The 13939-nt window shown below is 46.6% G+C and overlaps 1 protein-coding gene across 21 annotated transcripts in view; it reads left to right on the forward strand.

Moving 5' to 3' along the window:
- Positions 1-926: 926 nt before the first annotated feature.
- Positions 927-13939, forward strand: part of CAST (calpastatin) — a 641814-nt gene continuing 628801 nt past the window's right edge. For 16 of the 21 annotated variants that reach the window (XR_015309292.1, XR_015309294.1, XM_086960931.1 and 13 more), the window contains exon 1: positions 927-1437. Coding sequence is in view for 17 of the 21 variants with exons in the window: in XM_086960931.1 (XP_086817057.1) it covers positions 1375-1437 (63 nt within the window). In the remaining 4 variants the exon portion in view is untranslated. Of the gene's footprint in view, positions 1438-1726; positions 2149-13939 lie in introns of those variants that run through there. The other 5 variants (XR_015309293.1, XM_086960932.1, XM_086960941.1 and 2 more) reach the window with 2 other exon arrangements.

The following is a 13939-nucleotide window of genomic DNA, read 5'->3' on the forward strand; positions in this document are numbered from 1 at the left end:
TTCAGGGCTCTCCATAGTCCCTCATGGGGGGCTTTTGTAGTTAGTGGGGTTGCTCCTTCTGTTTTGCTGGTGTTTTTTTTTTCTCATGGCGGTAACGCCTGCTCGCGACTGGGGGTGTCAACACGTTGTCTTGTCTTTCTCCATTCTTTCATGTGTATGGGATCTGGTGTTTGGCTCCGTGGTTCTGTCCACTGTGTTGGAGCTGGGCTGTCTTTACTTTTTCGTTTGAGCATTTCTGTGCATTTTTGGGTATATCTCGGCATGAAATTGTACACTTGTCCTGATCTTTTTTGGCTTGGTATGTCTCATTGCATAATGGAGATAAGCGAGAGGGACGATGAGGTAATGCTTCTATTACTTACCGGCAATTGCATTACTCTGTGTACAACTCTTGTTAATCTCCATTACGACCCTCCCTCCTGGTTGTCGAGCTAACTGAGTCTACTGAGGTTTGCTATGTGCAGGAGGTGTGCTGGGGTAGTAACAGTTTATAGTGGTGTGAGGTGTGTCTACGAGGCACGGGACCTCATTGCATAATGGAGATAAGGGAGAGTAGAACACAGAGAAATGCAATTACCGGTAAGTAATTGAAGCATTACGTGTGCCTGATGGTAAGATAGCTGAGTGATGTCTGCCCTTGCTGACTATACATCTGTGGAAGCTACAGGGTATAGTTTGGAATCCTAACGTGGCCAGTTTGATGCCTTTTATTTTTCAGAGTTTGATAAATCAAGTTCCATTGAGTTGGAAACTGGTATTTGTGTACTAAGGTGTTGACACAATCTTAACTCTGCAGCACAACAGCAAAAAGAGCATTATATAATACACAATTGTTCGTATTAACAAACCACTCAATTCCTATGTGCCCATGATCCCAGCTGCCCGCAACCACAGCAACAGCAAACACCCCATCACCAACACACAACAGTCAGAGCAAGGGTGTGTACGGCAAGGGAGTGTCCCCAGTACAGTACCGCACAAGAATGCAGTATGTTGTGTTAGACTGCCCTGTACGTCTTTCTTAACCCTTCTTCTGCAAAGGAAAAACGCACACGACTTCAGAAACCGGGCAACGCCTAGCCCCTTCGGCAAGCTAGAAAATACGCCTGGGCAGGTTTACAGTAGAACCCAAGTCCAATGCTGCCGACTGAGCATGCAGAGAAAGCCACAGAGGACTTAGTCTGCTGCAGCGTCGAAGCTCGGAGGGCTCTTGGCACAGAGGGCGAAGGAGGAACTTGTGCAGAACTGGCCACTCTCTGAGTCGGAAAAGTCGCTTCACGCTGTAGGAAGTTGCATTGTAACTTGACTCTCCCACTTTGCTGCTCCCAGCGAATTCCCCAAAAAAGGAGACGGTAAAACAGTTCAGCAAACAGCATGTCGTCTAAGCCAAATAAAGGGAGAAGACGTTCATCGGGGGCTGGCAAGGGTTCGAAAGAGGTAAGGGCTGAGTGCTGATAAGGTGCAACGTGCTTTCTGCGTGTCTTAAAATAAAAGTTTCAGTCTAGCGTGTCTGCAGCCCAGCAAAAGGAGTGACTGCTGTAGTGATATATGCTCCTGCTAACTACCTGCGTAGATGCCTGCGCTTGAACTACTGTGCAATAAATGTAATTGCTGTTAATGGTGGTGCGTGCCCGGCTTGCAGGACAGTAATCGCTGTACATGCGCTGTGAGTCACTGGAACATGGCAGGGCTTGAGCGAAGGGAAATCGCAGCACAGTTAGGATGCGAGCGGGTCCGGGGCTGCGCCGGGTGCAGGCCAGGCAGGGTGGAGATAGGCCAGGAATTGAGTGGGGGGCGAGGAGCAGCTGGGCGTGGGCAGCCACTCAGTGTCCTACAATCCCAATACCTGTCAGGGCCACCCCTGGCACGAGGCCAGGCCGGCTCCTAGTTTCACAAGAGACAGTGAGGAGGACGCTGTGAGGAATTCCGTTCCAGACAATTAAGGGAGTGACGGCCTGAGCAGGCTGGGAGCCCGCGTCGGGCAGTGTCTTCTCCACCCTAGTGTAGATAACAGGCGGGGAGCGGCGGGCGGCGCACACACCTCCCAGCACCGGTGCACACCGCAGACATAGCGCCTTGTGGCAGCCAGAGCTTAGAGCACAAGAAAGAGCGGGGACTATGGCTTACGCGAGCTGGTGGAACGCCACGGTAAATGTTTGCTGTATTAATTGTATGTGCTTTCATGTTGTTTGGCAGGCGTTCTCCTCTTGGTTTCTGTGGGGGCTTAGAACGGGCGCGTATGCATGCCTGGAATGTGAGCTCTGCGCTCTCAGGAATGAGTGCCTTTCCGGGCTGAAGGTCAGAGTGTGCGCTCTACCTGAGCAAGCCAGCCCCAGCCCTGTGCGAGAATCCAGCGGGCTGCCTGACGAGCTGAATTTGATTTATTTCCAGGACGAGTCCGGGCACACAATTAACCAAGCAGCTATTATTGACGCTAGCTTCGGGGGCTGGTTCACAGCTGTAGGAAAAGGCTGCTCACATCATGGTTCTTGCTTATCGAGCTAAGGAAAGCAGGCCGCGAACTGATGTCATGAGATGGGAAGCATTGCTTATGTTTCGAACTGCCTGAAGATCTAAACTTAACACATTGTGTGCCGGGTGTGTAAAAGTACTTCAGACAGTGTAATTTCTGTCAGTGTGTTGGAGGGCTGATAACAGAATCTATGCGTCCTGAGCACCAGCTGGCTAATGACAAGCGATGTCACTTATTGTAATAGTCCAAGTGATACATTGGCCCTGGAAGTAGGGGTGCACGGGGTGCTGCAGCGCCCCCAAAATAATCATAATGGGGTTCGGTAGGTGAAAGAGCAATAAAGAATCCTTTACATGTTGTCTTTTCATTTTGCCACATGTGCTGTGAGGTCAAACGTCAGGTTATGTTTTTTGTCAATTTGCTGCTTAGTTTTTTAACCTGGATATTGGTGTTTTCTTTCATTGACAGCAGTGTGAGCATTCTGTAAAGTGAATTATATGGCAATCTTGCTGTGGTACAGGGAGTGTGAGAGGAAAGGCTCCAGGCTGTCAATTATTTAACACACAACATCTAAAATTACCTGTAGATGTCTTGCACAAATAATTCGACAGACATCAGCAACCAGGAATGCAGAAAGCAAGCCTTTCTAATCAAGGCACTTTATTTTGTTATGCGCAACTGATAAATATTTGTGAAACCCATTTTCCGCTCATTATCATATGTGTGAAATCTAGTTTTATCAGAAAAACTGCATGGCGATGCTAATTTGGTGGCCATTTCAATGGAAAACGTGCAGTCTGTTAATGACTGTGCGTTACCACACCATGATGTATTAATTTATGCGTGACAGTGTGCTCTGAAGTATGTATGTATGTATGTATGTGTGTTCTTATATAGCGCTCGACTTACCCTAGGGCATCTCGGCGCTTGCATTGGGAACCCGTCCTGGCTTTTCCCTGTGAGATAACCCGTACTGGGCATCCCCAAGGTGAAAGCCAGGCATCCCGCCGCGGGGCCGTTGTGGAGATTACGCAAGCTTAATGCCCAGAGTTGCAGAGTGTGAACCCGTGATTAGAGTGGGCACCGAAGCGAAAATTATTGAGTCCTTGGACAATTGGGCTCAAGACCCTGCGCGTCGGGAATTGAACCCTGGTCCCGGGTCTGACCTCTGCTTCAGGGTCTGCCTGCTCTAACCAGTGAGCCACACTTCTCCACCAGCACCACCAGCTACATACCACACCCTTACCACTCTCTTGACTGAGCGTTGCTCATTTCCTACACTTCTTCTTTGTGTGACACTTGATTTTTCAGCAGAGGCTATGACTTCATTGATACAATATTGATGGCAGCACACCCACTCAGAAACTGTTCTACACCACTGTATTGGTATAATAGATAGTGTATGATTAGGCACCTTCAGTGCACTGGCGGCAATCCAAAATAAACACAGTTTAACATGTTGCCAAACGTCTTATCAGCCCATTTATAGAATATCAATTGTAAGCCTATAAAGACCATCCTCACACGTTCACAGTTAGCCTAGGCCACGACTTGAGTGTCCTAGCCCTCAGGAAGACATATTAATCTGCTAATATGGCATAGCCTGTAGGGACATCTCTGCATCATGACAACCACCTGCATGCATGATGGAACTAAGCCAGTAAGGCACCAAACTGTGCCAAAAATACTCCCACGTCTTGGTACGACTTTGGGAATATGTGGTGGTTTGCAAAACATTACACTTTACCTGTCTTAAAATGGCACTGGAAATCTATTAGCTGGTCGGATAACTTCAACCAGTCCTGGTTTTCTAGCCTACACTATACACTTTCTGGGATTTGTAGTTTCCATTTTCAATTTATGGGCAAGCCATTAAAATAATGTTTATTGCTGTTGGTTGAAAACCGAAGACTGGCAGAAGGTCCCCTCATGGCGTCAGGAGAGTTGACTGTCATGGAGAAGTATGTTCTCCACCAATGGTTATTTATTTATTTATTTTTGATATTTATAAAGCGCAGCATATACCCTAGGGCGTCTTGGCACTAATAAAAACCAGTTACTTGTGGTGAGAAACGTGGGGACGGAGGAATCATTGATCGAACAGCCAAGTTTTTAGGAGCTTACGGAAGTGAAGGAGGGAGGGGCTCTGCCTGATGTCTTTCTCGAGATTATCAAAGTAATTGGAAGAATGGAAAAAGCCAATATCTGTCTTTACATTCTTTTATAAAGATGGGGAGGCATGTGTCGCAACAGTATGCCCACAATCTAGATATCTTGTGGCAACCCTAGAGTGTCAGCAATCTGAGTATTCCAGTTTCAGGATATTCCACATTTACATGATCTAACATGGTGAACCATTGTCTCCAGGTTAATGGCTGTTCTGCCGGAATTTTCAGTTTGCCAGTTACTAATGGTTTTCATTGACTTTAGTTGTTGCAACTGAGTATTTAGATCGTGAATTGTACAATTTCAAAGATAAACATGCTACATTCTGCTGATTTAATAAACAATACTACTAGTTGATACCATCGGAAACAAATATTCTGATGGATACTCAAGACTCATACCCAACCTCCCACGCCACACACCACATCACACCACACCTCAAGAAGCTTCACTGGCTCCCCTTCCAAAGCAGAGCCAATTCAAACTTACCACACAATCATACAAAGTCCTACACAACACAGGACCAGAATACCTGAACAGCTGGATATGCTTTCACCAACCCAACAGACACATATGCTCTGCCTCACTCTCATTCATACACATCCCCTATATCCATAAAAGCAAAAATGGAGGTCACTCATTCACCTACATCGCACCCAAGACATGGAACAACCTCTCTCAGCACATCAGAGCCTCTTTCGCACTTCTTGAGCTCCTCTAAAAGCTAAAGATCTAGCTCCTCGTGTAAGCACACACCTGCCCAAGCGCCTGGATACCCTTTCGGGTGTTTAGTGCACTATGCAAATCAATCAATGTGACATACTTCTACCCACAGATTTCATACTTTGTGAATATGCCCCTGGCATCAGGCTGTGTCCGAAATATTTAATCCAATACTTTTTTTGTACACCGGTAAGAGGCATCTTGTGGCTCTGCGCCAACGTCATTCTACTCAAGAAATGCCATGCAGAGCTGCATGTATATGCCACTCATGTGTGCTTATGTCAGTCCCTTTCGTTCCATGGGTTTAGAAGTGATTCCTGAGTAACTCCCTCATTTTTTCAAGTCTTTTCATGACAGAAAAGTCCAATTGTTTTTCATTGTACAAGAGAACATGTCACCTCCCAAGACTACAGGGTTCAAACCATGAAGGAGCTGTCACAAACAGATGTATTTGACAACTTTTGTCTGTGGTGCATGTGGTTAGAATAAGACTCCCAACCTGTGCCTGATTTACCCAGATGAACCTGAATGCCACATGCAACCGTGAGGCGAAGTTTATATCACCAATCATCAGAAGACTCCATGCTGTGACTGGTCAAGGTCAAAAGGAAGGTCCTGTTCCCGCTCGCTAAGTCATTCCCACAACAGATCTTCATTGTGGTCAAAGTGGTTGGGTATTTTAGAAAAGAAGCATAAGACATCTGAGTGGGAATCAGCCCCTTCTCCCCATTCTCAAATTCCAGAGAGGGTGCAGGGGCATCAGCATGCCACTTGGTCTTATTCCGATTTCCAGGGGAGCCGATTCTGAACTTGGCCCCAAATCACCCTAAATTTCCAGGTTCACCGGCGATGATGCAGCAAATTGAAGCCTTTAGGGAGGTCATCCTGTGCATTTTGGCACTTTACTGATCCCCTCTGGCGTGCCTTCAGGCCAGAAGATTCTTCTTGGGCCTTCAGTCGAAGATCCAATGGGGGATCCACCCTCAGCACCATCTGTACCCCTCAAACCTGTTTCTGATTCAGCATTGGCTCTGGAGCCTACGTTAGGTCTGGCGACACCCGCTGCATTGGTTCCCTTTGCATTAATGCCACTGACACCTCTTCTGATGTTGAAGGAGGATTTGCAAACCATTTTGGTCTTTGACATTGAGCAGAATCCACATAATCCATTCTGATGGCAATTGTCGTGGCAAGGCGTGAAGTGGGATTTTCAGTGATCGGAGTGTAATACCTCCCGTTATTCAGTTGGACTTGGCACTCAATGTCGTAATCAGTAGTGGACAAGATCTCAGTTGCCCCTCCCTTATCAGCGTGCTTAATGGTAATGCTGGTGTCATCTGCAAGGGATCTGGCTGCTGTTAGTTCAGCTGTTGAGAGGTTATGGAATGGGGCCCTACTAGAGGTCTCTGACAGATCTTTGAGTACGGCTTGCTCAAAAGTTAATATTTCAGGAGGAATCGTGCTGTTGTTGGGTGTGAAGGTAGTTGAATTCCGTAGCCCTGTGTCCTCTAGAGTGATCTGGCGTTTGTCTTGAAAGAAAGCTTTTACACAGATTTTCCTGAAGACATTTTGTATCTTACAGCTGTCTTGGAATTTGTCAATCCTAGGAGTGGGGACATAGCCTAGTCCTTTTTCTATTACTGCCTTTTCCATCTCTGTGAGTGACCTATATGAAAGGTTCACCACTAATTTCTCTTTCCCCTGGTCCTGCTCCTTGTCTCTATTGTGTGTGAATGTTGTTCTTGAAACTGAACTTGTTTCTGCATCCCTCTTTTTCACCCTCTTTCTCTGCCCCAACCTCTGTCTAAAAAAGGAAAGTTACTTGTAGGGAAGAATTGGGGCTGACCTTGAGTCCAGATGACGAATTGCCAGACGGGGGGACCAGGGTAGGTAGATACGTTGTAGTTTGGGTACGCTGGGCGAGAAGCCCTTCTTTGCTTCTTTCTGCCCCAGCTGCTAGTGCTTGAGTCACTGTTGGAGGAGCCTCCTCTGTTAGTATCTGAGCCCTCATCAGAGGAGTAACTGTTCTTAACTGATGTATATTCAGTCGTAAGACAGGGATATATCTTTTCCTTATCAAATCTCTGTATAGCTTTCCGTAGTTTGGCTAGCTTTTGTTTCATTAGGTATTCTTTGTTGTCTGCAATGTCATTCTTTATTTCAGCCAGTTTGAATTTAAAGGCGGATGTCTGAATAGTGACTTTAAGTGCACTTTCTGCAATCTGTATTCTGACCAGTAAGGCATCCATTCACCTCTTGGCTGTGTTGATGATTAATACGAGCAGGTCCCTAGTTTATTTCCATGCAACTAGAGACCACTCTTTCTTGAACATCGCGTCCTCCAGAGACAACCTGGGCAAAATATTAACTATGAGACCGTTGGGAGCGATGTTTGCTCGTAGGTATTTGGTCATCATTGCTCCTTGAAGGGTGATTTTTAACCATTCCCTATTCTTAGTTGTGAGAGATGTCCAGTCTTCTGATTGGGTACCTGAGGCCGCACCGCCTTCCACTCTTAGTAGGGAAGGCGTCCTCAAGATCTCAGCTACCGCTTCATCATCAAAGCTGAGTCCCTGGTTGTCCTCCATCTAGTAGGGGGCACAGGGATCTGACCTACTAGCCAAAGTAGGTGAGGTAAAAAATATAAAAATGGGCCAGAAACGGCAGATTGCGTCTCTGGTAACCTAATGAATACATCCCACGGGGGCTACCGGTGCATACAAATGATCAACAAAGAGGGGGACACAAGGGCTTTTAGAAAGGTCCAGCATTCATGCCCTAAGCCTATAGTGAAAGAAGAGGGTATGCAGTTCCTTACATAAGTCAAGAGGAGAAGTACAGAGAGATACACTATATAACGTTATCACCACGAGGCCTCCACTGATCCGCCGGAGGAGAAGTCCTCTTTTCAGAAACAGGGCCCTCACACACCCAGCCAGCTAGGTGTCATGCTTCATCATATGGGCCTGCTCCTCGTCGGGTAGGCATTGCAATACCCGATGGGCATTCTTAGAGGGGCTCTCTAGCGGAGATCTTTTGTTCCTTGCCGTTTGGTGCAGTTGGGGTGAGGGACCTAAGAAGTGTAGATGTGGTGTAGTGATAGTGAATAAAACAGGTTGGGGAGCCCAAGAAATGGCTTTTATATAAATGTGGCTATCCACCTAGTTAAAAAAAGAAAGGAGTGACAACTATCTGAAGTTCTGGTTCAGGATAACTGCACTCTACTCTCAAAGGGTCGACATGTTTCTTGCCAAATAGTCAGGGGGATCAGTGGCAATTCATCGGGACCTAGTGAAAAACTATCTACACACCATGAAGGTGGAAAACCTACCTACCAAGAGTAAACTCTGTTGGTAAGGTACCCACAACTGCAAAGGACGACCTAAAGACAAAATATTAAAAACCACAGCAAAGTCAATGGCAGCATAATAATCGTAACAACTTATCTCTCTCAGTAACCATTAAATGGTGACCCTTAATGTGTGCTAAGGTGGTAACACTCACACACAATAAGTGGTACAAGGTGACACACAACATGTGGTGTGAGAACCTCGTAATGTGGAGCTCTCTATTTAAAAATAAAAATTAGAATTAAAATGAGGAATTAGCGGTAGCTGCGAGCGGCAGGGGCCGGTGGGGGGCATAGGGACTCACCTAAATATTCTAAGAGACTCGCCTCAACAGTATCGGCAGGTGTTGGAGACACATAAAGTATTGTGCCCTGGGGAAACATGATGAATTGGGTATCAGGGAAAGGATGCTGAATACATGACGTAGCCTGACACCCCTGAAACACCAGCAAGTTGCAGATAAGAAGTAAGGAGAAAGCTGCGTCTCCTCTGGCACCCGTATTCTGGCATAGAACAGGAAAAAGGCTCCCCAATGGAGGGCACAACACCGCCGACCCCGGCCAGGCCGATACCCACGGGAGTAAGGCACCGGGCTGATGGACAGGGCCCAGCCACGCTCATGTACTCACTAACGACACTGTGGTAGACCAGCTCCATGTCAGAAGGCGTGTCTGGCACCACAGTCAGTTGCTTTGCTATCCGAGAGCTTAGTTCCCCCGTCGCTGGAGGTCAGATCGGGGCTGTTCCTAGATACAGGCATACTCACCAAGAGTCCAATGATGTAGTCAGAACAACCTACCCCTCTCCGCTGGACCCGGGTGGTGAACTGCTCTCTCACCATGATGCAGATATTTTCACCGGTTCCTGGTTAGGGTAGTTGCGGGCCTTCGACAAGCCTCAGCTGTGGCGAGTAGCTGACACGTCAGGACCGGAAGTGGTTAATGTTGTGGAAATGACGGCAATCTTGTAGTGTGCAAATCACCCGGTTCAGGTAGTGTAATGGAATCACTATGGTGGACAAAGGTGGATTAATGTAGGTGGGTGGGCAAATAACCACTAGGGTGCCATTGGGATGCCATATCAAAAAGGCACAAAGGATACATTATAGCCGGAGCTGTGCCTTCAAGCAAGATGTTGACTAATTTGCAAAGGTATGTGTACTGTACTGCGGGCGCGTCATGGTCAAGAGGTCTGGTATACAGATCGGTCCTATATAACACTTCGTTACACAGTGGCGCCCAGATGTGGCGTGTTATATCGAGTATTGGTGTCTGGACACTAAGCGTGATGCTGAATACCCGTCTGATTAAGTGTTAGAAAGAGACTCCCAGGGAATGGCATAATTTAATCCCCATCGGTCAATGGAGAGTCGGTGTACCGATCTTTGTTCTATCCAGAACGGGCGGTAAGGTATATAAGTTAAAAAGAGAGAATGGACTAGTGGCAACACTGTGAACAAGACCTGAGGTCGAAACGCGTAGGTGAAGGGGGCTGTATGTGAGTCTCTAGTTTAATAAACCCAAGCTGTCGTACTGAACGAGTGCGGACAATAATTTCTTTGGTGGTCAAATATCTATATATATCTACCACATTACGAACATGCAAAACAAAAATATCACAAATCCTAAAACAGTTCTTCTTGGAAAGTGCACCCACGTACCAGAATAAGCTTATCATATGTTTTCAAAAACGAGTTTCAATTACATTTCAAACTTGTGAAAGATATTTCGGTGTCACTTGCCCCTTGGCAGGTGGTAGAACTGGTCAGCATTCCCGTGTGGTGAACAGCCCATCCTAGTTTGAAATCCCTGCCTTCTCTGGTGATCTTTAACCTTGCAGCAAAACGGCTTTTCAGAACCCTCCTGAGAAGATGTAATATGCCTTTGGGGTTAGTTTGAGCTATTCCCGTGTTGTCTGAAAGTGTTAACGATTATTAAGTTTAGGGTTCTGATGTTTGGTTTTAGTGCGTGCAAAAAAACTAAAACCGGACTTGAAAGATGAAAAACAATGCTGCTACCAAGATCCATTGAATGCCAAGTCAGTTCTTTATTGCTGGAGGTTTCCTGTGCTGGTGAAAATTCCCTTTATTTACTTTCTGAAAATTCATCATATTAGAATGAGCTTTTATGAATTTCTTTGCCAGAAAAAAGTGATTACCGACATTTGAGTAATTTTTTGAGAGAGTGTTGGACCTAGATTATCCAAGCCTACATATGGTAGCTTGGCACAGTAGTGGTCTACAGCTAACTCCAAGCGTTGGCTAAGTACTTACAATTCTTACCCACAGTAACACAGTGATGAACCACTAAAATAAAGACACAACACCTCTGTTTGGAAAAATACCGTTACCTTTATAAAAATAAATGCTTTTCTTGTTATGCTTTTTAGTCAGGGATAAAAGACAATCAAATTACACCTCTACATGAAATTCAAATCACACTTCAATATTTTTCCTGTTCAGAATTTGAGAATCAAGGGTACATTTAGGTTCTGTAATTACTTAGGACACAAGACACTTCACTGATAACTTTTTTACAGGAAGGCAAAATACAGTCTAGCAGAGTAAGGTGTTTTTAAAGACACATTTGCAGGTACATTACACTTGTGATAAGAGGCTGTCTATGGTACAACCCACTACTCCCCTATGAGGTTACAGTTAGGGATTTGCACTCTACAGTTTCATTATGTTATTTAACCACTCTTAGGCATGTACATTACCCCTCAGCTCTTATCTGTCTTCTCACTCACCAGACCTCTACCACAGGGGTGGACCTTCTCAGCATAAACCCCCAGCCATGTGGCTAAAGGGAGACAAAGCAGAATCAACAATGTTCCCCCTCTGATCAATTCACGGGACGCACCTTATTGGTGAAGGTTCTGCTTCCTTAATTAATAACAGGCTATAAGGGCTCTTCCTAGTGAGCCTGGTAACTCTCCCTGCACACCGCTCTCCCCTCCCTAATCTAATTAGGAGCTAGATTTTAAGTGGTCTGGGCAGTTCTGTAACTCGGTTTCTTTGTGTGTAGTTCTGGCGGCTTTAAAGTCAATTGCCTGTCTTTAAGCTTCCCCGCTTTGATGCTCTCAGTCACCCGATGCTTCCGCCTCCCACACCCTCTCTACCCGGCTTACTTTCAAGTTCCGGTCAATGCAGCTGGTGTTGCCCGGGTCACGCGGTGCCGGGGAAGCCTTCCCACAGTTGTCGAGGCGTGTCAGGGAAGCCTACCTCAGACCGAGGCGCTTCACCGAGGTGACCGATGCGGCGCTTCTGCCTCCTCAGGAGGGGGGATGAACACGGGGAGCTCCAACGCTGACAGCTTCCTCCTAGACGCGATCGGCTCTCCTCAGGCGCACTGCTCCGCTGGGCATGCGCGGAAGCGCTCGCTCTTCTCCCGCCTCCGCACTCACTCGAAGGGAGGACGCTGGTCTACTGGTGACGCTGCTCTCCTGGGCCTGCCCGATCATAGGCCCCTCCTGCCTCACGAAAAGCGTCTGGCTGCCGGTCATGCGCGGAAGCGCCGATCTCTTCGTTTTGACGCGGCCGGTGCCCCCGGGGTCCCGATGCCGATCAGGGCAGCGTCGCTGCTTCCCTCCAGTCACCTCTCACTTGGGCTTCACAGGAAGGATGTCCACACACGGCGCCCTCGCTCCACAGGTCGTCAGGGTGCCACAGACCTCCAACCTCGCCAAGGCGCTTCCAGGGATCTACCACTGACTCAACACCCTGGTAGGTGCAGCGCTGGGCAGGGGATATGGGATTAGATTTCAGAAGGAAGGTCCTGTCAGTTTTTACAGGAATGCTGATTAAGAAGAGTCTTCCTTCTCACGTAGCTCGATTTCCTTATCAATAGTTGATGTCTTTGAGAGAGGGATCGGTCAAAGGCTGAAGGGGGAACAATCCTCTGAAGTAACTGTCAGCCTCAGTGACAAACTAGCTGCTCTCAGTGTGTCCACCTCCTCTCACCACTGCCTCACTCCTCTACTCTGGTCAACCCACCAAATGGCTGCTGGTCACTGGCCTTATATAGGGTGGCCTGAGACCTGCAGAATCCTCTAGTGTATTCTAGAAAGTTCCCTAATGTTAACCTATGGACCTGTCCTCCAGTGGTGTCCGTTATGGCAGTTGGTGGACACCATCTTAGGTCTCTGGAGATCCCTAGATTTTCAAGGGGGCTGACTAGGCCTCACAGGTTATGAGGGAAAAATGGCGTCATCGCCAAGGAGCACCTAGCCTCCTGACAGCATTAAAAAACTCCTGATGGTCATATGTAAAAAAATAAAAATAGAAACTCTGGGAGGCTAAGGGGGACAAAAATAAATCATGGTGGTTAGAGTCTTCCCAGAAGCAGACAGGTCTAACAGAGAGCAACAAGACAGTGGCATGTAGTTTTCTATAATGTCCACCTAATATATTTTCGAGGTGTAAAATTATGAGACCGACAGCTTTTTACTGCCGCATAAAACATCAACCACAGTGATTTGTAGAATTTTATTGCTAGAAGAATGTACTGAAATAAAAAAGAGATCTTATAGCTCCATAATCAATCTTTCAATCTTTATTCAGTTTCTTTTAATCAGGAAATTTGGTAATTATGTTATGGGTCATTACCGCTTATGAATTTTCACTAGGAATTGATGGGCTTGCATCTGAAATGCAATTTAACACCAACAACTGAAAACATCTTTCACGGCCACGTACCCCAAAGGTTTAATGATGAACAATGAATAAAATGTTTACTTTGGGTCTGATTTACATTGATTATTGTATGAGAAGGCGTGGCTTATAGTATTCCTGGCATACTTGTGAATTTTAAGGGCTAGCCACGAGCAGTCTTGCTTACGCCTGGAATTCAGCTTCAGAAGTGCTAAAAGAGTAAGGCACAGGATGGTCTTTGTGAGCCAGGCCCATTGTTATTATCTGCACCTGGCATGTCACCTTGCGGGCTCTTTCTTGTACTTTTAAAGGTAACCAGCGCATGGTGTCAGTGAGTACATTCAGGTGATTCATAAGCATGATTAATTCCTTCCTCGTTACCTGGGAGCTTCAATAAGGCAGATTGAGGCACTATTAAAGTACAGATACTACAGCCTCACCGTACCCCAATAACAGTGGAACGCCCACACTCCTAGGCAACCACCGGAGAGCCCAAACCCAAGTTTGCTGATGGTACATGTCCATCCAGCCACACAGAGCCATAATGACCCTTTTTGCATTCTGTACCCTCCCCGC

Source organism: Lissotriton vulgaris, chromosome 3_1 (assembly GCF_964263255.1).
Source record: "Lissotriton vulgaris chromosome 3_1, aLisVul1.2, whole genome shotgun sequence".
In the NCBI taxonomy this organism is placed as follows: domain Eukaryota; kingdom Metazoa; phylum Chordata; class Amphibia; order Caudata; family Salamandridae; genus Lissotriton; species Lissotriton vulgaris.